The following is a 24,331-nucleotide window of genomic DNA, read 5'->3' as shown; positions in this document are numbered from 1 at the left end:
AGCAGCGGCCCCCGGTGTAGCGGCCAATCAGAGGACGGGAACGCGTACATGCCGCGACCGCATTGGTCGGCAGCGGGTCGTACCATTGTCCCGGGGGCGGCAGGGGGGAGGAGAAGGAATCTCGGGAAGGCCCGGCCGCCCCGAGCGGGCAGCTCGGCGCCGGGGCGGGGCGGGCGCGCAGGGCGGCGGGGCCCGGCCCAGCCGGCCGCCGGCATGTGGGGCAGCGGCAACCCCGGCGGAGGGGGCGCCGGAGTCGCCGCGGCGACGGTCGTGCTGAGCGGGACCCGAGACTGCTTCCTGCACCTGCCCGCCGTGCTGGCCTCGCACCTCCGCCTGCAGCAGGTACCGGGCCGGGGGACGCCCCGTTCGGAGAGCATTGTGGGAGAGCGGCGCCCCCCCACCGCATCCCGTCGCTATGGCGACGCTCGGAGCCCTCCTCTCTCGCCCGACGTCAGCCGTCCCCCGTCGCCTGTGCTGTCGCTATGGTGACGGCGCGCGTCCTCCGCTGCCGGGACCCTCGCCCCCTCTCCGGCAGCTCTGCGGCCGTGACGACGCGCAGCCCGTACGGCGTGGCGCGGCGCGGGCGGTCCCGTCGGGCAGCGCCTCAGGGCCCGGCCCTGGCGGGCGCGCGGGTCGAAGCGCGGGCGGGCGGAGCCGTGCCGAGCGCCGGGCTTCTGTCACGCGTTCTGCTCGGTAGTGCGCGCAGCCGGCCGCAATTCGGCCCTGAGCGCGGCGTTACGTTTGCTGCAGGAAATCCGGCGTAAACGTACGTGTTGTGGCAGGCTCCTTATTTCGTGTAGTCGGCGAAATGCAAACGGTTGGGCTTTGATGCCCTGATAGAAGTAACACTGAATGCGGTCTACTGAATCACAATGTTCTAAAGGGGTTAAATCACGGAATCGCAGGAGAAGGGACCTCAAGAGATCAGCGAGTCCAACCCCCTGCCCTGCAGGTACCCTACAGTAGGTCATGCAGGTAGGCAGCCAGATGGGTCTGAACATCTCCGTAGAAGGAGACTCCACAACCTGTCTGTTGCAGTGCTCTGTCGCCCTTACTGATAGTTCTTCCCCTTATATTAATTGATGATCCTGAACAAAGTGCAATCTACAGCTGAATCTGGTTACAGAATGCATGGAGTAAGTGGGTGTTAAGACAGCCCTGGGAACTTGGAGTTGTGTGAGGAGTGAGACACGTGGAAGAAAAGAAAAGCTTTATCCTTGTGAGCACAGGTGTGTTACGTACGTACTCTGGTAAAGCAGTCTTGAAACCAGGCGTGTTTCAAATCTTACCAAAGTATTGAGTAATATTTGAAATTATTAGGAAGTGAATTGTGTGTATTCTGTACAGAAAATGACCTGCATAGAAACATTGCTATCTTAAAAAGCTATCAGTGGCATATTCACAGCATATGTTGTCTTCATCACTTGGTTTTCATCAAGTTAAGTCATTTTTGCAAAAACCTTAGGAAGTGAGGATTGAGTGATGCAGCATAGAACAGTCTCGTTGAGAAAATGGGATGAATGGATTCAGATTCTTAAGTTTGGAATGCAAATAGCTGAGCGGTACTGAAAGAGATGGATACAATCATTTTGATATGAGCTAATATGACTGGTTACTTATTCTAAATATTGCCCGGCTTGTGACAGCTCTCCTGGGATCTGTGAGAATGTTAGAGTGCACGAGAAATTTAGTCATTTGGCCATGTGTGTTCCATACCTAGGAAGCAGGAGCTATACGTTTCTTCAGATATGCAGTATAATACAGAAGAAGGGAAGTACAGAAAGGTTTCCTTACTTAACAGCCTATAAAAGTGAAAATCTGTATAAAAGATGTATCATCCACAAGATTTGTGCAAATAGGCAACATGAAGAATTCTATAGGAAGTCTCAATTAACAAGAAGTTAACTGATCTGCCAGCATCAAAAATTTTCTGTCCTCACTAATGGCATCACCCTTTACTAATGTATCATAAGTGTTGCAAGTTATTGTTACAGAGTATTAACAGGCATGTAAAATCCAGAAAACTCTTTTAAATCCCTTCCAGCTCTCTGTGCAGTTACAGGTTAGTGCTCTTTCTTGCCTGCTTTGATAATAATTCATTTTATTTATCTGAAACTCATAGGGCCAAGCTGTGAAAGTATCCTGTGGTGATGAGCCCATATACTTGAGCTGGATGGAAATAAGGCATCGAGGTCACCGGAGTGAAAATATTGCAGAGATGAACAGGCATTTAGCAGAGAAACTTGGCATTGCAGATGGAGAACAGGTTTGAAATGCCATTTCCTTTTTTCTTTTTTTCTTCATTTTGGGTTTAAATTTTCTTCCCTTATTTTCCTTTTCACTGTATATTCCTACATCCTCTGTCTCTAAACATGCAGTTCAATTTGCCTCTTACTCTTGGGCAGTGTGTTTAACTTGTAAATGATTCTTTCACTGGAGAAAAGTTGGGGAAATTTCCTAGAGGCAGACAAAGCTTTGTGTCATGGGATGTTAATATCTCAACATCCAGATTGTGGGGTTTAAAATTAGTGTGAGTGTAAAGACTATACTTTTCTTGTTTTACTCTACGCCTTGTTACTGTGTGGTGTATCTATGTAGTCACGTTCTCTGGTGTGGTCAATTTTATTCAGCATAATTTTTTGCTCAAAGCAGTGTCTTATTTTAGCTTATTTCCATTCCTAGCATATTCTCCCTAGAAATGATATATCTCTTTGCAGAACCAGAGAGGTGTTGTATGATAATATACGATGAAAACTAGTGTTTGTTATCAGCTGCTAAAGCTCTGGATGCTGTGTTCGTTCACTTCCATTCACATATTGTTGAAGTCCCCAGGCTTGTGCAATGTAATCCATCCCTATCACACTGAACTTCCATCTTCTGCTTATGAATTACCTTGTGTGGTTAAAAGGAACTATGTTCAAGGCAGTGAAGACGTGTAATGAAGATGCTGGTTTTCTAGATGAAGTTTCTAGGTGGAGTTTTTATGTGTTTAAGGAGTTAAATTATTTTGAAATAATGTTACTTCTGTCAGATATTCCTGGAACCCTGTTTGCACGTCTCCTCCTGTCAGCAAGTAGAAGTGGAACCACTCTCAGCAGATGATTGGGAAATACTGGTAATAAAACCTTTTCCACTCTTCATGTCATTTTTATGTAAATGACAGAATATAGATACAAGTTGTTGTCACAATCCCCTATTCTTTTCTGCTCCTAAACAAATACTAAATGTTGTGGGTTTTCATTGTATTTTATATTTCAAATGATGTGTTAGGAAAAGTATGTAGAACTTCTATGTTCAAGCATGTTTTAAAGGTGTACAAGTACGTAGCTTAAATGATACCATATCTTCCCAGGAACTGCACGCTCCCTCGCTTGAAAAGCATCTTCTGGACCAGATCCGAATCGTATTCCCAAAGGCCATCTTTCCTGTATGGGTTGAACACCACACTCACATTTACATCAAAATTGGTAAGCAACAGTGGATGCTTTGGTGGTGCCTCGAGTAAGCCGTTTTGCAAGTGTGGATGCATTCATTCATCTGATTTGTTCATACTCAGGTACACTTATGCCAGCAGCCCCCTATGGGAGATTAGAACCATGCACAGAGCTTCTGATATGCCCGAAAGCGCGTGAGCTTGAGGAAAACATCATAGACATGCCTTCTACAGAAAGTGACATCCTACTCAAGAGTTTTGTGAAAAATAACATGGAGCAAGACGAAACTGTAAAGGAGCCTTTTGCCAGTCAACCTCACTTAAATCCAGGAATCCCTGAACAGAGTAAGGCTGATGCAAATGTGACGTTTGGCTCAAATGTTCTCCCAAATATGTGGAATTTCATAGGGAGCATTTTCTCTCGTACAGCTGAACAGAAACAAAAGACTTTGTGTGATAAAGATGAAATGAGCACCTTCAAAGACAAGCTGCTGAACTTAATTCACATGGATTCCATTTTTAGAGTATGTCAGTCCCAGCCTCCCAGCGTACAGAATGCATCAGCCCTTCATGCATTTCTGAAATACAATGCCGTTCATATTTTTCCATGGAATTTAGAATTTACTGATTTGGATCCAAATGCTGTAGTATCTTATGGGAAAATAAACGAGGTGCTTTCCCCCAGACAGCGTCATCAAGAAGCAAAGCAAAATCTGCCATCTGAAAAGCAAAAACATTTGACTAGTACGCAAGACAAAAATAATTCCAATAGCATTCAAGCGTCCAGTGAGGGATCTGTTGTTCAGATCGTTTGGAATGGATTTGAAGACCTAAAGAGTGTGATAGAGTATGGCAACGGTGGGGAAGCCCTTCATGTTGGAAGAGTTTGGGTCAGTTTGAGCACACTATCTTTTGGGGCTTTTTATTGGTTAACATTTGCTATTGGATAACTGGAACTGGCTAGTTGATGTGCAGTTTGGGGGTAGGCTTTGCAGAAGGTTCTTGAGTAAAGTCAATCAAATAATAATTGCTAGAACTCTGCCTTGCTAAGCCTTCTCACTGATTATCGTCATGCAGCGTACGCTGAGTTTCTGCACCCCTACCATTTTGGTACCAAATAGGGAAAACCCTTCAGTGTTGCTGGAGGTGCATATTTTCTTCAAAATTTCTGGGCAGCCAAACACGAGAACATGAACGTATCTGTTTATGTGCATTCAGTAATGCTTAATGAAATGTTTCTTCATCAGCTATTGCTATAAAATATGCTCTGGATTCTAGGTGTCATCATGCTAGAAAGTAATGTATCCTATTGTTACCTGATGTTTACAGGTGCTTTTATATACTGTTGAAGTTTTCATTAAAATCTTGCAATACTATCAAATAATTAGTTTTTATACCTTTTAAAATCTCTTGGTCTGTTATATATTATTTTCTGTAGGGTGACACAGTCCCAGTGTGCAGACACTGACATTTCAGCTTTTTCTGACAAAACTATACAGCCTGCTTATGTTCTTTCTTTCCTGGAAACACAGGCAGGATCAAGAGAAATAGATCAAATGCACTCCAAATCACTGTTTGACTATTTGGACATGTTACACTTCTCACCATTTGCTTACTCTTTTATCAAGAGTGAGAGCAAAAGCCTGCAGTAATGTTTACCACAAAATCTTTTGAGACGAGCAGTTTTCCAAATGTCAGCAACCATTAAGTCTTTCAGACTTCATAAATATTTCTGAGACATATTTCCAAACTGAAAACATTTAAAACGATACAGAATATTTGAAAAATAGTTTCCTTTTTAAGGGGCAAACTGACTGGTACAGCTCAGGAAAACTGGATTTCTGTCTGTACCGAAAATATGTGCAACTTTGCTCTTTATAACAGCCTGTTTATACATAACCTGCCCATGTAAAATAAATTGCAGTCAACAAATGTTGCATTCTTGCAACATTCTAAGAATTAAGAGGAATCCTTTTTTCAATCTTCTTGTCTTTTTTTTTTTTAATTATTATTATTTAAAGTTAATAGTCAACTGTAGCAAGTGTTTTCACAAGTAGGATGAAAGACACTCAGAAGTGTGAGAACAGGATTTGAATGCCAGCATCAGTTTTATGGTTTCTTAAATCTGTTGTAAATTGCAATGAATAAACCATCAATGATCAAATCTGAGGTTCTACTGGTGTTGAAGAAACTGTTATTGTACTCAATGTGAAATGTTATAGTGGTTTTATTTTCTAATGTTTCCTTTTTCTTTGCTTTTATTTTAAATATTTCAGATTCCAGATGACCTGAGAAAAAAGCTACGAATTGAAATGCATTCAACAGTCCGAATTAAGTCACTTGAATCTATTCCTAAAATTCCTATCTCTCTTAGACTGCAACCCAAACAGAATTTAGTGAGTTTATATTCTTGGTCACGTATTTGTTCATAGGTTGGGAAAAAGTAATGTTGCTCTGGTCAAAGTTGTCTGTGTTGTTTTTTTTGTTGCATTGTTTTTTTTTCTAAATGTTGAATTTGTTTGTGTTACATGATAACTTGGAAGATCTCTATCATGTATGACTGCTTTCCAAAGAAATTTGTTTTTTACTTTTCCGTTGTAAGTCATTGAAATCAAGAAGAAGGAATGATCTAACAAAGCTTGTCTAGTAATATTATTCTGTATTTTGGTCGCTGATACTTAAGTTGTTGAACTTTGTCTTGCATTTGGTAAGTACTTCAAACAGTTCTGCATCTTACCTGTAAATTTTTTCTATTTAAGGACATGATGGAGGTCACACTGGGTGAAGGAGGTAGAACCTCCAAACTTTTACTCCTAGCTTCCTCAATCCATTGATCAAATACTGTGTAGCACCTCTTAAATCATCGAGTCTTCCTTTGTTTTCAAATTGTGAAAGTGTCTTGCTTATGAAGAAAGATACTGGCATTAAGGGACACATACTAATAAGGAGAAGATGCATGTTCTTTTTAATTAGGTTAGGAATTAATTAGGAAGCAGGATGTACAGGAAAGGTGGATATAGTGCCTAGTCAGACTTAGTGACAGATTGGTAACCTGGTACTGTTTCAAACCCAGGAGCTGAATAGTGCTTTTGGATCTTGCAGTACAGATAAACAAAAGAATAAAAACTTCTTTGTGCCTTACATCAGTGTTGTTAAAGGTGGTGGAAAAGTCAATTGTTGCCATAGCAAAGGCAAAGTAGCAAAGCAGCAGGTGCTTTCTACAGAGCAGGTGACAGAAATGACAGAATTGTTGGGGTAGTGTTATTTTCCAAATAAATAAGACTGTTCATCTTCTTCCAGCTCTCTGCTACTATAAGAGAATCAAATGCTCTATGCATGGAAGGAGAACATAGTAACACCTTGTTTCATGTCCCTTTTTGTCTCTGTTTTCCTATGTAGCATAAAGATACACGTGAAGATGATGTTAAACATGCTTTCAGTGCTTTGCTGAAGGATTCTGCTACTGAGGATCTTCCGTGGATTATGACAAGCACAAACTGCATACATCTGCATATTAAAGAAGGTAAGGACCATGTAGCAATCTTAACTGTCCATTAGGAATTTTATTTAGGCAATATACCCTTTGTAATCTCTCTGTACACCATTTAATATAACATCTCTTTACACTGCAACTGTAAACATGAACTATATTTTAATAATGATTAACTTCTTTAATTATTTCATTTTGGAGTGTATTTAGTATTTCTGAATATATTACTATTTCATCTTGTGAAGAATAACAGTTGAAATTGTTAGGAATCGTAGTGGTTGTACCTTCTGTTTTTACAGGAATGGAGGAGTTTGTCCTTAGTGTAGTGGATCACATGCACACTGAAGAAGACAAGTCTGAGAATACTTTTATACTGAGTCCCAGTTTGCTGCAAAAGACTAATATACAAGTAAATATCCCATAGTATCAGGTATCGAGTAATTTAAATTGTTATATTTGGCTACAAGTAAATTATATGTAGCATTTTAAATAGTTGTTGGCTTGTTCATTAAGTTGTACCTGCGTTCTTTGTGTTATTTTACAGCCTGAGGCATTGGTAAAATTCCAGGCATGCCAGTACAACAAGGAGGATACAGTAAAAGAAACAGTTAATGGTGGGGAAAGATATGAGATATGATGGGCTGCATAGTCTGACATAAAACAGCACTTATCCTAGTCACAGTTTACATCATTGTAAACACTAGATTATATTTTGGAAATATTTTATTCACGTCATTTTACCAATACATCTTTCTTCCAGGCAAATTAAGCTTCAGCAAGGCATACTTGCAAATTTTATTTATAGAGATTCCAAAAAAGGATAGTTACTTCTATACTCTTCTCCTGTAGCTGTATTTAATGTTAAGTACTAACGTTTTCCTTTGTTGTAGGTTCTTTTACAGCCTCTAACTCAAAAAGCGGATGCTGACAGCCAACTGCCTATGCGTGATACAGACAGAAACCTTCCTTACAAAAGACTAAACCACTTAGGGTGAGACATCTTCATGGTAGAAAGTGCATGAGGGAATGGGAATTAATGGAAAAGAATATTAGTGAAAGTGATCATCTTTTTTTTTTTTTTTTTTTTTTTTTAATTGATGCAGATCTTACAGCATGATTCTGCATCATTTGATATTTTGGCTTGCGTCAGGCTCAGCCCTTCCTATCATAATGCTGCTGCTGTCATTTGTATAAGGGCAAACAGTGGTGCTGTATAGTAATCTTGAAGTAGAGTTGGGAAAGAGGGGAACTTGAGAGACTTGTGGTAGCATGCTATTTACTATGCTACTGGCATTTTGAAATGTGTGCAGCTGAGAAGAAGGAATTAGAGCTGACCAGGGGTTAGCATAATAGAGTAGGAATGTAAAAAAACAAGTTGTATTTATTCATTTTGTTTTTCACAGTACAATACAAAACACAAAACAGATAGCCTTGCTGTTGGTGAACCTAAAAGGAGCACTGTTGTGTCAAAAGACACAAAGATTTAAGACAGGTGAAGAATAAAGATGTCTGCAAATAAACTACGTGCTGCTTTATTCCTGAAAGGCTGAGTTATCTGACCCAGATGTGCACCATGTTTTACCAATTTGTTACATCCCTTAGGAGGTTGTTACTTGGACCTTCGACAAGGTGAAACCCCAAAAGCTGAAGTTAGCTCTGTTGTCTGAGGCCCGCTTCCTGCTAGGGTGATATACATTGAGTGATTAATTGTTCAACAGCAGGGATGATCTGTATTTTCTGTGCCCCTGTGTTACCTCTACGGAATAAAGGTGCTGTCTTTTCAGATTGAGTTATGAAAATATGAATTATTTTGCATAATCAACATCGAAACCTCACTATACTACAATTATTACTATTTATATCATGTGTGCTGGTGCTACCCTGGGCATTTAATGTTTTATTTGCTGTTCACACACAGTGGAGTGGACAGATTAGGAGCGTCTTGTTATGAACACATAAGCCACAGTCTTTTGGGTCGTCCTTTATCTCAAAAGCTGGCTGGCATCGCTGTGGGACTGCGAAGTGGAGGGGTGCTTCTCACAGGAGGAAAGGTACGTGTTCTACTGCTTTGCACTTGCAAACTCTCCTCAATGGTTTTCCATAGTTACAGAACTGTTTTCATTAGTTCTCTTTGTTACCATGCAAATTCGAGGAACTAAAGAACAAACTGAAAAGCAAGCAGTTGGCTGAACAGAGTTGACACAGTAAAACGTTATGTATGTTATATTATGTTATATATTCACATTCAGTGTGTGTATGTGTGTATGCACACACAGGTATGTCTGTGTGTTTTATGTATACACACACATGTATCCATCTATGTACGTATATAAATTTAAATATTGATAGCAATACAATTTCAGTTTATTTCCATAGGTCATTAATCTACTCTGTGTTTATATAATAACTGCTTCTTGTCTCTGAAATATTTGAAAGTAAGAATACAGTATTTCCTCTTATTTTCTAACTAACATAAAATGTCAGTATAGCAGATGCTCTGATTTTTCCTTTTGTCTCTTGTGGTGGCATTTAACACCACATTCCATCGTAATAAAAACAACACTGAAAAAGTGGAATCACAGCACCATCTATAGTGGATGTACCCACTTCAAATTTGATTTAGGCTTTTTTCAGCCCATGTCTTCAGTCTCTACCAAGTGATGCAGAGGTGGAATAAGTGTATGCTTCTGAGGAGTAAAACCAAAGTGCTCACCGCCTTCCCAGCTCAGCTGATGTGTGTTTTGATAAAAATTCCACAGAAACAGGAGCAAATAGTGCTGTAACTTTTGCATTAGCTCACTTTTAATTTTACAGGGAAGTGGAAAATCAACATTAGCAAAGGCCATCTGCAAAGAAGCATTTGATAGATTGGATGCTCACGTAGAAGTAATTGACTGCAAAGCTTTAAGAGGTAGGATAATACCTGTTTCTTCCTGTTTCTTTCTCAAACAATTGCTGTATGACAAAGAACCGTAATTATGAGGTTACCGCATGTAATCTAATTTTTCTGTTCTATTGTTAAATTTCCTTTTGCAAGGAAGCTTTTTTCATGTCTGCCAGCTTCTGTCCCTCACACCACCACTGCATTCAAACCACTCTTGCCACGTTTATTTTAAGATGTTACAAATGAGGAGAAGGTGGTAGGATCAACTGTGTTTCTTCAGCTGTGGTGGCTGGAACAAACATTAAAAATTAAGTGTTAGAGAATGCCTGTGTTAGTGAAAGTAGGTTTTTGATAGAACACGTAGCCTCATGTTGTTTCTGCTTTAAAATAGGTATCTGGATTTATAGGAGCATATGTAAGGTAGCTGAATCCAAGTATTGGAATATTACCTGAGCAAGATATGCAAATCTGATCTTTTTTTTTCCTCTTATGTTTTGTCATTAAAATGCATTTATCTTATAGGGAAAAGACTAGGAAACATAAGGAAAAATGTGGAAGAAGCTTTTTTAGAGGCATCATGGAGACAACCATCCATTATTTTAATGGACGATCTTGATCACATTGTTGGAGTACCTCCTACACCAGAGCATGAGAACAGCCCTGAAACAGTTCAGAGCAGTAGACTTGCTTACGGTAATGCTCTACTATCTGTATCTGGATAAAAGTGTAATGCAGCCCAGGATTTCTGGCACCTCAGTCATACTGTCCTAGCTGGACATTCTGTCCCTATCATTATTGCCTCTGAACAGTGTGGTATGTTTTTAGAGTGGAGTTCATAACACAGAAAAATAATGTTTAATATCCTGTTGTGGACATCATCAGTTACTTTGCAAAAATTTAACTTTTAAACAGCACTTTTGATGGCATTTAATAATGGAATGTACTGTCCCAGAAAAAATAATTGTATTGTTTGGTTGGGATGTTTGGGGGATTTTCATTGTTTTAATTTGGCTTGGTTTTGTTATTTTGTTGTTAAAAAAGAGCCTTTACACATAGGAATAAAGAAAATATTTTTAAATATATTTTTAATGCTTTTTATCTGCACTGTATATAATGTATATAATCAAATATAGAATCTTCTTGTTATTTTGCAATTCCTTCAGCAATGTCTTTTCTGTTTAGTTTTGAAAGATCTGATAAAAGAAGTTATTTCCTTGGGGAGTTTGATTGCATTAATTGCTACAAGTCAGTCTGAACATGCTCTACATCCTTGCCTGGTTTCAGCTCAAGGAACTCATATATTTCAGTGTTTCAAACATATCCAGTCACCAGATCAGGTAAATACAGGCATTTATTAATTTGGTTACCTTCCCTGCAGCTACAGAAATTGTAGATTACTCTGGGGATGAGGAGAAACCTGGATATCTTAGAAAGTATTTAATGATACTTAGATACTCCAGAACTCCTGTGTGACATTATAAGGCTAAAAAGTAAGCCAGGGAAAATTCCCAGTTGGTCTCATTATCCTCAGTGGAGAGAAAAAAAGATGTATTCAGAGGATGGTTCAATTCAACCTAAAACAAGTTACTCTGTCCAAGATAGGTGAGATGTTCCCTTGTTACCTATAAGGGACTTCTAGAGAAGCAACTTTGAAAGAACATGTAAGGTCACTACAGTTAGATAAATGAGACTAAGCTTTAGTGTGTTATTGTTGGTTTTTTTTTTCTGCCTCTCAGAGGAATAAGTATGTGCTAACATATTATTAATGGTAATTACATGTTAAAATGTTATTACAACTAAATTTTATGAACAGGTTTGGCATTATTTTTCTATATTAATGATATTTTATTTGAATATAGTCCCTTTTGGAACAGTAAAAAGGAAAGAGGGAAGAATGAACAGTATTACTGAATTGCAGGAGGCAGTAGACCCTTGTGATGTGACGTGGGTATGGCAACTGATTGGTGTTTAACACAAGTAGTTCCTACTTGCTTGGGTGCTGGCGTTTTGTTGTGGGTTTTTTAATACTAATAAATGAATAAGGATGAGGCACCAGTGGAAAAGTCAGGTTTTCAAAAGATATCAAATTATCTGTTGTATTTTTATCTAACACTATCTATTTCGCATCCAATATGTTCAGCACAAAGGGAAATATGTTCATTTTTCTTATGAAACAGAAGCATTGGTGTGAAACAGTAGAAAGTTGAGGGTGGGAGTTTGTTTTGTTGTTATTGTTAGATTTAAGATGACTGGCAGTGCAAACCTTTGTATTTGTAAAACTGGTGAATTTCTTGAGGTTCAGCTGAAGAGCTGACTTTAGTTCATTTTTGTGCCTACTCAGATTTTGTCATTTGAAGATTCTATGATAGTGATGTTTGAGATAACTAATACATACTTGCTTTCTGATTTTCTGAAAGCCACGTCAACTGAAAACTGAACATACGCCTCCTGCCCAATTCTATTTTTCAGAAGCAAAGATGTGAAGTGCTCTGTTCTGTGATAAAAAACAAACTGAACTGTGATGTAAAGAAGTTCTCCGATCTCAATCTCCAGTATGTTGCAAAAGAAACAGAAGGTTTTGTTGCTCGAGATTTTACTATGCTGGTTGATCGTGCCATTCATGCCTGTATTTCTAACCAGAATGCATTTCAGCATGGCGGTATGTTCACTATGAAAATCTCTATTTCATATTCTAACTTCTGTTATCCAGAACTTTTTAGAGTACACAAATGAAAAGCCAAATTTTGTTTCACATTTAAAATGTCTTTAACTGTTACATATTGTGAGGAATTTGTTACTCTAGGTTATATGGTTTTTTTTGTTGTTTGTTTGTTTTTTCCTTTAAAGCAGAATTGAATCTGTCGACTGTGGATTTTCAGAAAGCTTTAAAAGATTTTACTCCATTAGCTCTGAGAAATGTCAGCCTTCATAAACCTAAGGACATTGGCTGGGATAGAATAGGTGGCTTAAAAGATGTGAAGCAAATACTCATGGATACCATCATGTTACCTGCAAAGGTATGCAGTAGTTTTAAATCAGTTACGTGAACTTTGTACATCTGGTTAGTAGAACAGTTATGATTTTTAAGAGGCAGCACAATATTTGACAGAAGGAAGACAAATATGGTTTTTTAAGCTGCTTTTCTATCTTCAAGTCTTCAAGTATTTTCAGCTACCAGAGAACTCTTTCACCGTACCCTTCAGAAATCAAACAGTAGTGATTATTCAGTACACTGAGGAATAATTGCCTGTTTCATAACACGTCTTATTTGGTGTTGTTTTCCAGTATCCAGAATTATTTGCGAACCTGCCTATACGACAGAGATCAGGAGTCTTGCTCTATGGAGCACCTGGAACAGGAAAAACACTGTTAGCAGGAGTAGTTGCTCGAGAGAGCGGAATGAATTTCATCAGTGTCAAAGTAAGAAGAAAATTGATTGATTCATTTGATTAACTGAATTAAATAGCTCTGTATAATAGCTGTGAGTAGGTGCTTGTAAAAGCAAAATATCAAAGTTAAAAACTCATCAAAAATAGAGAGTGTCTGTGGATATCCAAGCATCTGAGTTTCTGGAACTTCACAGTTTTATTACTGAGTTTGTTTCTTTTTTTAATAATTTTTCATTAAGCTGAATAATCTTCAGTTGGATTGTCTTAGTTGCCCATCTTATTAATAAAAACAAATCCTGAATTTTGGTTCCGTGGGACCAGAAATTGGGCAATACATTTTAAATGTATTTTCAAAACGCAGTGTAAATTGTTACCTGTGATACAATAATACATATTGTGCTACACTGGAATATAGTTGGAATCCTGACATTCTCTTGGTTACAACTTACCTCACTCCAGTATGTAAGATCAATGCTGGTGTTAAATGACAAATTAAAGCCAAAAATGTGTAACACAGATGTTCTTTTCCCTCTTTTAGGGACCAGAGCTGCTCAGCAAATATATTGGAGCAAGTGAACAAGCAGTTCGAGATATCTTTAACAGGTTGGCTTTGTAAGGATTTCTGATGTTATCAGTAGATTCTATTGGTTGAAGCTCTGTGAAATGATTTTGTTCTCAGAGAGATACAGTTATCAAATCATTTGTGCCAAAAAAGGGGTCAATAAGTTGCCAAGATATGAACATCATCTTTTAGGAACTTTTCTAAGAACAGTTAAGATCAGGGAGCACTTCTGAAGGTGATTTTCATATTTCTCTCCACTTTAGAGTGCTTAGCAATGAACACAGTATATAGAGTCAAACTAGACTTGGTATTGAAATCCTTGGTGCCAATATTTTGTTTTTACAAATATGCCCTAATTTGAGCTTCAATGCTTACTAATGTAAATGTATTCTTCGTAGCCTTTGCTTCTCATGTAGGTTGCAGTGTAGACAGTCTTTAAACTGTATTTATATAATCCAGGACCACATCTGAAGTGGTTGAATTTTAAAGCTCTCATGTGTATTAACACAACTGAATACTTTAGAAAGGGAAAACTGAGGAGAAGATACATCATAAAAATGAGCAGTGATTCCATAGAAAACAAATTCCTCAGAGCCTTTAACTTTTACAGGAGACGAGTTTTTTTATCCTCTATTTATATTTAACTGAATGTTGTTTGTTTTTAAGAGCTCAGGCAGCCAAACCTTGCATTGTTTTCTTCGATGAGTTTGATTCCATTGCTCCTCGCCGAGGTCATGACAACACTGGAGTTACAGACCGAGTGGTTAATCAACTGTTGACTCAGTTGGATGGTGTGGAAGGTTTACAAGGTAAAAATTCATCTGTGTGCCCCTTCCCTCCTTGCACAGATGTTTAGCAGGTGTTAATGATATTTTCTCCATGTTTTCCAAAGGTGTTTATGTGCTAGCTGCTACTAGTCGCCCAGATTTGATTGATCCTGCTTTGTTAAGACCAGGTCGACTGGATAAGTGCCTGTACTGTCCTCCTCCAGATCTGGTGAGAAAACAAAATGTTTTACGTGACAAACCAGGAAAACTGGGAAACTACTGGGCTTCAATTAACCTCCATTTCTTTATATTTAAAATCTGGCCAGACTGGGGTCTATTGCACAGCTCCAGTTGTACATAAAAATTCACTCGTGCCAATACATTGGTATAAAATTGCGGCAAAACAAGAATGTTTATCACAGTCTTAAGAATCAAATAGTATTCCAGTGATTGCAACCGATTTAAAATAATAATAATAATAATAATAAATATTCTGTAGCAGTAAACTGTTCTGCAGAAATTAGTTGCAGGGTCATGTTTATAATCTTTTGCATCTTCCAATAAATTAACAATCCTGTTCTGCTGTTTGCTTGTGGTGGTGAACCCGGAGGCATTCCCAACCCTTGATTATCTGAAATTTTCAGAGCAGTTTTATTCTGAATTCTTGTTGATTCCACCCTTTGCCCACATCTAATTTTGAGTGTACAAGTTCTTTTAAGTCAGGTGTGTCACTATCTAGGAAGGGAATTTTTTTTAGTTCATTTTGGATTGGGCCTTTAAGGCTGTACAAGGCATGTCTTTGGTTCCCCATTTTATATTATAGTTGTGCTGTTCATTTTCAGATTAATTGGAAAATTTAACAAATGCCACATCATGTCATTTTTAAATGTACACAGTGATGTTCCTGCATGCCAAAAATGCAAATATATTCTGACTTCTTCCTTTTTAAATTCTGGTTTAGAATATGATCCTTCAAGTAAATGGAAGTACTTACTACTTCCATCATATTTCTCTGTGCAAAAGGAAATATGACTAGCAGTGTTCAGCTTCATATTTTGTTTATATGGCACATATAAAAATCTCAGATATTGGATGGGTATTTAGAGGAATATATTTCTGTATTCTATACTGTGTTTGGTACAGCTTCTCTTAACCTCGTCAGGAAAAGGTAACAGAAATCATGTCTGTTTTAAAGTTTGATTTTTATTCAGTGTATCCAAGATGTACTATTATTAGGGTAGTATCTTTAAAGAAGATAATTCCTCCCTCAAACAGGAATTTGCTTGTGACAGAGACAAAGCACTCTCTAGGAGAGGAGAAGGAAGATAACAGCTTGCTTTACTGACAGTTATTTTGTTGTGGTTTTTTTTTCTTTCTTTCTTTACAGAGTTCACGCTGTGAAATCTTAAAAGCTCTCAGTCATTCTCTGTCCTTGGCAAATGATGTGGACCTTGAGTATTTGGCTGCAAAAACAGAGCACTTCACAGGGGCTGACCTAAAAGCTTTATTATACAATGCTCAGTTAGAGGCAATACATAATTTAAGCTCAGGTTTAACACAGGTAAATTATACAGATATAAAAGATTGTCTCTTTATATTTCTATGCTGGTATGTTTGAAGGGTTAATTCTATCCATTGTGTTTTTAGCAAAATTGTTTAATAAGAATTAAAATCTTAATGTGTATGATATCACGTGAGAATAATGTAACAAATTAGTTTAAATACTTCTTAAAGACAAGATTTTTTCTTTAATTTTTGTGAGAAGCATTGAATATAAAAAAGACTTATTTTAGCCTAATCTCTTTATTGTTGTTGTGAGAAATGACTGATAGACCAACAGGAGGGATCACTCAAAGCTTTCAAAGAGTATCTAGCAAATTCCGTTCTGAAGTGACACAATTCCAGTGATGGAGGAAGCAAGGAACTGGTGGGTCTTATGGGGAACTCTGACAGATTTAATGTGATCTGAGGTTAGGGGAGGTGTGGAAAGAGGATGGTGATAGGTGGACTCTGGAAGACCCCTTCAGATAACACCCATATTTAATATAAGGTACAGGATCCCACTGTAAGCTTTTATCCCTTGTAAATGACAGGCTCCTTTTCTCTTCTAACTTCTGTTCAGCTGCCTGCCATCATATTTTTAATGCTTGTCTTGCTCTGTCTGGAAAGGGGCAGGCATGGCTTCCACTACTTGGAGATCAAAGGAAACATGGCTTTAGTGGCATGAAAGCAAGGGGAGCTCGTATTCCAAGAGAAGAATTGCTAGAAGCAAGTGCAAATCAATACTTTAGTTTGGACTATACCTGAAATATATTAATGCATTACAGACAGCAATTAGCTGTGAGTTAACACCTGTAAACGTTCTGCTCTGTTCTTTGTCACAGGATTTTGGTTCTAGTTCTGATAGTGACTTCAGTCTGTCTTCCATGGTTTTTCTAAACCATAGCAGTGGTTCAGATGACTCAGCAATAGATGGAGAAGCAGCACCTGAGCAATCTCTTATTTCTTTGGACATGTCTGAGTTACTTCCTGAAGATCCACGGTCCAACATGTATCGTCTTTATTTTGGAAGCTCTTATGAATCAGAGCTAGGAAATGGAAGTCCTTCAGAACTGGTAAATCACACTCTCGATATTTTAAATTCTCTAAAAATTATCAATTGTGAAGCAGGAAAAAACCCACAAGATATAATAAATACAGTTATGTCTGCTTTGTCCTTCAAACTGTCTTCACCCTATGCCTTGTGGGTCCAGTGTGGGAACCAGCGTGGGAGATTCCATGGCAGAACACAATATGAATTTCTCTATAACTTTGAAGAACTTTTAAATCAAAATCCCAAAATACTGCTTAATGCTTTATTATCAGGCCAACTGTATTCATACCAGGTCTTACTACCTGGTCTAGTGCCTTGTTACCTTCCAAAGTTTATTACTGAAACAGTGGTCTTTGTTTGCTTGTTTTTTAACTGAAAAAAAAAGGTGTTATCATTAAACAGTCCCCATCCAGCCCTCAAGGATTAAGTTATAAGAATCAAAAAACTATTTTTCAATTTCTTGTAGACTAATAATTAATGGAATAATCTGGCCACAGGGGGGAAAAAAAAAACAGCGGAAAAAAAAATATTAGCTTCCATTGTTGTTCTTAGAAATAGAATTTCTGTTGTTGCAGCATCTCATTGCACAGAAATCAGTATGTTCTCTGGCAGTCTTAGAGGTAGGGATGTCCTCTTGGCTAGCCAGCACCTGTGTCACAGTGCTGACCAGTCTCCCTTGGCTGCTGGATAAATATAGCAGAACATGCTGTGTCTGAGCTCCTTACAGTGGAGAGAGGACTTCAGACTTTGCATGTGATCCATTCGTTCTGAGGATCTGTTGCAGAATTGTATTTACAGGTAGTTATCAAAGCTGTTAGAATCTTGTTTTCAAAACTGTCTTGCATTGGTTCCTATGGCCAAAAATAGCTTCTCTTCACACTGGAGAATTTCTGACTGCTAAGTCTCGTAAGGTGCTCTTGTGTTTTATCTTGTATTATACATGACAGTGTTCCAGTAATGTACCTTGAGAGACTTAGTTTTTCCTTTAACTGTGGAATTTCTTCAGTGAGGCTACAAGGACTTTCATCTTTCAAAACTTTGGAACTTTGAAGTTGCTTGTTTTATCCAGTGCACAGAGAATTTGAAGGTGATAGAAAATGGAATGTCATTCCAAAGCTAACTGCATGAACTACCTCAGATTTCAGAACCACTGATTTTTGTACATAAAAAGAGCTTTGTATTTACTAGACATTTATTCTTTTTTTACATAGGCTATTGCAAAAATGTTCAGATTTTTTTCTGAAGGGGGAACACTTCGTTTTCAAACTTGTGCTTTCTTCTATGTCTATACAAATGGTTGCATGATATATTTTTGAGAGAAAGTACTCTTTTTTCTGGTGGGAGCAAGGTTGTACTGAATGAAGTTGGTAGGAAAGTTAGCTGAATCTTAATGTTTGAGTTGCTCTTTTGGATCCATAATAAGTTAATGTATTTCTCTTTGTGATCGATTTAGAGCTCTTTGTGTTTGTCTGGACCAAACTCTATAACTCACGATTTTACCAGCATCTCTCAGAGAGACACAGCATCGTCACAACCTTCCATGCTTAGAACAGTCTCCCAAGAAGACTCACTGGAAAATAACCAGGAGCAGCAAATAGAGCACCTGAGGACAGAAATCAATGCTATCAAAGCCAATTACAAAAGCAAGAATGGAGTATGGCAGTTTTGTGTAATATTTAGTCTTAGCACTTCCTTTCGTTATATTCTAATAAATAATTCATTCAATAATATTAAAAATAACAAAGATAAGTGATACCTAGTTTGAGGAAGATAAGACAGGCATGTGTTACTAATGCAGGGGGAAGCAGTGATTGTAATAGTGTGTAATGGGGAGGGTCCACAGTTACTGATACTCATGGCAGTGGGTCCTTTTTCTGTAGTAATTTTCATTGTTTATTCGTGGCTCTGTTTTCCAGGAGGATAGCACCCTTAATCAGTCTGTGCTTGCCAAGAACACTTTAATTATTACCCAGTCCCATTTGATGACTGCTCTTGAGGGTATAAGACCATCCATTAGCCAAGATGACTGGAAGAATTTTACTGAACTGTAAGCATTATATTTTTTATTATTAATTGTGAGCTCAAGTGGAGATTTGGTCTTTCCATATTTCTTATTTATCAGAACCACAACAGTTATTTAATGATACTCTATGTGCTGAATGGCATGGAAATTGAGTGGTTTCTGACAGCAGTTTTTTTTTTCACCAATACCAAGCTACACAGTAGAAAGAGGAAATTATTTTACCAGTGTGGGTGTCTTTTATTGTTTTTATTAATGTGGGACCTAGAAATTCTAATCCCAGACCCAAAACCCCTTTTATTATGTTAAAAGCTATACCAGTACAGAGAGGATTCTGATTCTCTAAAACGTAAAGCCAGGTCCTGCCTGTTCCCACTGAGTAGCAGTCTACCATGCTTTCAAATTGCTGGGTTATGACTTTCACTAATGACCTCTGTTAGCTACTGTATTTGGGAAGAGGTATGATGCTTTGAGTCCTCATTACATATGTTCCCAAAGAAAAATAATTTGCAAAAGAGAAGACATACTGAAAATGAGAACATGTCCATTAAACTTGAAAATGACTGGAGTGAAAAAGCTGAAAAGTGGCATCAAAACAATCCATGATGTTTTTTGGACTTGAGAATTAAGGTGTGGTCTACCTGAGGTGCTACATGGATAAGCAGATCTTAACAGCAGGGATCAGAGAGAAGGAAAGGAGAATAAGAGCTAATTTCTAGGAATTCCCTGTCCACTTTTCTTCATTCCCCTCTAAATAGTAATAATTAAAGTATATATATATTATTTTAGAGTAATAGTAATTAAAAAAAAAAACAGAGCTTTGTGCTCTGCTTTGCCTGAGTCAGAGTAGTGGATGAAAACTCCTCCAGGCCTGCAGGTCTGAGAAAACAGGTGCTCTTCATTTCAGTCAAAATATAATTGAACATTGATAGTTCTGTGCTGCATTACTGTGTATTTTGGGGGCATATGCAGACAAAGGGATTTCAGACTAATATGCTGCTGTCTTTTACTGTTTCCAGGTACAATAATTTTCAGAATCCCAAGAGGAGAGGACAAGTTGGGTCAGCATTCAGACCAGGACAAAAAATGACTCTAGCATAGTAACTTTTAATGTGCTTATAATTACTGAATTGTAAATGAAAATGATAAATGAGAGCTTAATATTTAAGTGATTACATGAGATTATTTATATTCATATGGGTTTATTAATGCAGCGGTTGAAGAAAAATGTCTTTCTAGTTCACATGCTGTAAAATTATTTCACATTTTATTTTGAAGAAAATTATCTTCCTGGAAATTAATATTAAATTTTTGAGAGAAATTCTGTTATGTTATGTCCAGTTGTTTACCACAAAAAATTAAATTTTGATTTTATCAATATACATTGCCACAACCTAATAATGATCTCCCTGTCTGAGTAAACTGTACTGTGTAAGGCAAGAAATGATGCACTGACATTCTGTACAGCTTTTTTCTAATGGCTTTTGGAGGGCTCAGAGAAGAGTGCTACTTCGTATGTTTATTGATGGGCCAACAATACTAGTAAGTAATACTTCCAGAAGAACTGTAGCCAAAAAAGAAGAACATTAAGACAAAACAACATAATTTTTATCTTGTCTTTTGCCACCATTAATTATTCAGAGTAACATCAAGTTGCATTTCATAACGATCATATCTTTCTAACCCTATCTTCTTCTTGGAGACTTGAAAAATCTCTCGTTTGGAAGTTTTCCTACTTTACACGGGGTTACAGTCACGTCTACTTTCTTACAGTGAGTTTGCTAAAGAGTTGTCTTCCTCAGCTGATAGCTAGATAAAGTCTTACAGCAGGGGAAAGGAAAAGGCCTGGAAAGAAAAAGTACTGGAGATGTTTGCTGTGAGTCCTTACCACCCTTTCATAAGGGTGCCAATACTGTGGGCTTTTGCTCACTTTTGCTGATCATCCTTCCCTACTGTTTACCTCTGAGATAATTAGAAAGCATTGATTTTTCTAGCTGTAATTACTATCATGTGCCTTCTCATACCTGTGGGGCACTGGCAGCATTACCCCTCCTGTGATCAGGTGATACGCCTGGCTTTTATTGACATTGCCAGCTGATGCTGACCTTTCCCCAGCAGCCAGCCAGCTTTTCCTTGTAGTCGAGGGACTTCTGAAGAGACAAGAGATAAATATAGATACGAGCACTTATCTTGTTTCTAACGTGCAACTGACACTTTCACTTTGCAAACAGGAATTCCATTCCTGCTACTGTCCCAGAATGTTTCTTAAAAAAGTGCTTAGGCAGCTTTGACTCCAAAACTGATTCATATTTGGAAATTTCCTCTTACAAATGTGTAGCTGCTAAATTCTTCAACTGCTGCCTTGGAAAGAATGTACCTGTTTTGAAGTGATCCAGAGTTCCAGATTGAGTCTGCTGGTGACATCTGACAAAAAGCCTGGGGCAGATAGATTCAGCGTGTGCTGACAGGTGGTGGTTGTGACAGCAGAACGGCGAAAGCAAGTTACTGGAAAAAGGTGATGTGAGTGAGTTGATTCTGCTAAAGGCTGGCTTAGTCAGTGCAATTAACTTTACAGAAAGGCTCAGGTGTCTGAATACGGAGAGAATTTTGTAATTCCTCATGATCAAAACTGACAGGCTTGCTTTGCCACAAGTCAGGGCATTAAATACCATCCAGTGTGTCAGGGTTGTTTATTGTTATGCTCTTCTGCCACAAATCCTAATTGTTTTTTGTTTCTGCTGTACAATTAAAAAAAAATCCACAAGGTATTTACTGTGTAACTTTCAAACTTTAAGGGAACAAACTTTTGTTTTTCTATTTCCAAGTTAAAAAAAATAAGAATTTTCTAGACCATCTGAAATGGAATCAAAAGGCTTAGATAATGTTTCATAATAAACATCACCAGCTAGAATTCTCAACAGTTTAAGTCTGGCAGTTAACAGCCTGCATAATGAATCGTAGAATGGCCTGAGTTGAAAAGGAGCACAGTGATCATCCAGTTTCAACCCCCTGCTATGTGCAGGGTCACCAACCACCAGACCAGGCTGCCCAGAGCCACATCCAGCCTGGCCTTGAATGCCTCCAGGAATGGGGAATCCACAGCCTCCTTGGGCAACCTGTTCCAGCATGTCATCACTCTCTGTGTGAAAAGCTTCCTCCTAATATCTGACCTAAACCTCCCCTGCCTCAGTTAAAACCATTCCCCCTTGTCCTATCACTATCCACCCTCATAAACAGCTGTTCTCCCTCCTGTTTATATGCTCCCTTCAAGTACTGGAAGGCCACATTGAGGTCTCCCTGCAGCCTTCTTTTCTCCAGGCTAAACGAGCCCAGTTCCCTCAACCTTTCCTCATAGGAGAGGTGCAAATCTTGCATGTATGTTTTAGGTTTAAAACGGATTCTGAATTTCAGTTTGACCAAAGCTTTTGTGTGGAATAATCTACACTTGATGTTGTACGGGGAGTTTCTCCCTTCTCCTGTTTTGGCATCAGGGAAGCAAAGTATGTTCTTCCAGCCCAAATGCAAATGTTTTAAAATATAATTGCAAACCAAAACTTTTGCATTACATGAATTTATTGTTTTCCCAGGTTGTCTTTCTCAACAGCTGTGTGATTACGTGTGTGTTCATATCATATGAAACCGTACGTAGTTCATCTTTTTCACAGTCATTCTAAGCTATCATTTTACTTGCCTAATTTATTTTGTAACTCCCAGTTACTATAAAAATTGGGGAAAAAGAAATCAATGCTGTACGATTACGTATGGATCTGGCTGTTAGTCATTTAATACCTTCTGTGCTCCTGTGGTGTTTGAACAGCAGGGTGTGAGCCTTTCCAGGTAGGCAAGATAGTGATCATAGGATCGTAAATAATGCAGGAACTTGACAGAGACCAGAATAAGAAGGAAATGTCCTCCATGGATTACACTGGTATTTGGAGCATTAGCTCTGCGCCGTGGAGTCAGGAGTCCTGACAGTGCTTTGTCTGTACCATTTGGCACGTAGGAATTCACTCCGTGACACATCACTGGGAGCAGTGCGGTAATAGCTGCCACTCAGGCACCTCAGCTGGCAGCACTTCACCCACACACCTCAGAGCAGCTCGCTGTGGGGTTTGTAGAGGCTGCTGTGTTTTTACACCGCTCTTAACGTGAGGCATCTGTTAGCATGGCTTTGGCTTGAGAGGTGAGCGTGGGTTATGTGACATGTTTTGCATTGGGCACAAGGGAGACAACGTCCTCAGCTTCAGCACTGTTGTAATACACAATATCTTTAATTAACTAACTCCCTGTTCTGCACCAGGTGCAACATTTTGAGACGCTAGTAATACAATAGTTCTGCTTCAGGTTTTTAGCAAGCCATGTATCACGTTACTTCTGCCTTTGCATGAGCACAGACACAGTGAGATTGGAATTGTACAAACCTTGCCCCGGGGAACAAATACTTATGCTTTAGTTTTCCTATTCCTGGAGTTGGTCAAAGAGTGGCAATCTGCTATAGGCATCCTGAAGTGAAAATGCATGGATTAACAGTTAGCAGTGTTCTCTAGGTGGTGCACCAGAGGTCTGGGATAAAATACCTTCTGATCTGTGGATTGTAGCTGGTAAAGAAGTGCTACATCATTTCACTGGCATTCAGGTCACCAGTGTGAGCCAACCCAACAGAAACAGGTGTGAGCAATTCCTCCTCCATATCCTCCAGCAGCTGGTGGGGTTCTTGTGGGACTCCGAGTCAGTGCCTTCCAGTAACACTGTGCAGCAGTGGTGGTACATCTGCAGCTGATAGATAACAAGGGTGGATTTTGGATCTCTTAGGAGTGGTGTCCCACACCGGTATCCAAAACTCCTTGGTGTTAATAGCTAGAACTAGCTGAAATGATTCTGTGACAAATGGAATCTCAGGGAAAAAGGTCATTTTGGAGTTCCTCTGTGCAGTAAAGTGTAAAAACAGCGCTAAGTGTCTTCAGCAGTGGCCTGAGCAAGGATGCAGCAGAGCAGGTGTGTGTTTGTGGGAGGGCCAGCTGAGAAGTGCATGCTGATGCAGGGGTTTGGTACAAGAAAAATTTTCAGGCCATGAAGCTGCTGGGTGAGCTCCTTTGCTTTCAGAGAGCAGCAGCTCTCTAGAATAAAGAGCAAACTATTTGAAACCACCCATAAAATGCTATCAGTGTCTCATTATACAACTCCAGCATAAGC

The 24,331-nt window shown here is 38.8% G+C and overlaps 1 protein-coding gene across 10 annotated transcripts; it reads left to right on the top strand.

Moving 5' to 3' along the window:
• Positions 1–52: 52 nt before the first annotated feature.
• Positions 53–20,539, top strand: PEX1 (peroxisomal biogenesis factor 1). 10 transcript variants are annotated; one of them, XM_085227431.1, is made up of 25 exons: positions 56–342; positions 2,123–2,266; positions 3,032–3,115; positions 3,353–3,467; positions 3,557–3,778; positions 3,863–4,323; positions 5,710–5,829; positions 6,833–6,956; positions 7,223–7,332; positions 7,814–7,914; positions 8,842–8,974; positions 9,738–9,834; positions 10,330–10,500; positions 10,990–11,144; positions 12,277–12,466; positions 12,655–12,824; positions 13,093–13,227; positions 13,735–13,799; positions 14,425–14,567; positions 14,651–14,754; positions 15,913–16,086; positions 16,910–17,140; positions 18,572–18,787; positions 19,035–19,165; positions 20,158–20,539. In XM_085227431.1, the coding sequence occupies exons 1-25, from the start codon at positions 214–216 to the stop codon at positions 20,237–20,239; spliced, it is 3,807 nt and encodes a 1,268-aa protein (XP_085083557.1). In that variant the 5' UTR covers positions 56–213; the 3' UTR covers positions 20,240–20,539. The 10 variants fall into 10 exon arrangements, with proteins under 10 accessions (XP_085083559.1, XP_085083557.1, XP_085083553.1 ...); XM_085227427.1 differs by having other exon boundaries at positions 3,557–4,323; XM_085227428.1 differs by having other exon boundaries at positions 58–342; positions 3,557–4,323; positions 12,658–12,824.
• The last annotated feature ends 3,792 nt before the right edge of the window (positions 20,540–24,331 follow it).

This window comes from Meleagris gallopavo, chromosome 6 (assembly GCF_905368555.1).
Source record: "Meleagris gallopavo chromosome 6, MGAL_WU_HG_1.1, whole genome shotgun sequence".
NCBI lineage: Eukaryota > Metazoa > Chordata > Aves > Galliformes > Phasianidae > Meleagris > Meleagris gallopavo.
This window is presented reverse-complemented; position numbering and strand designations above follow the sequence as displayed.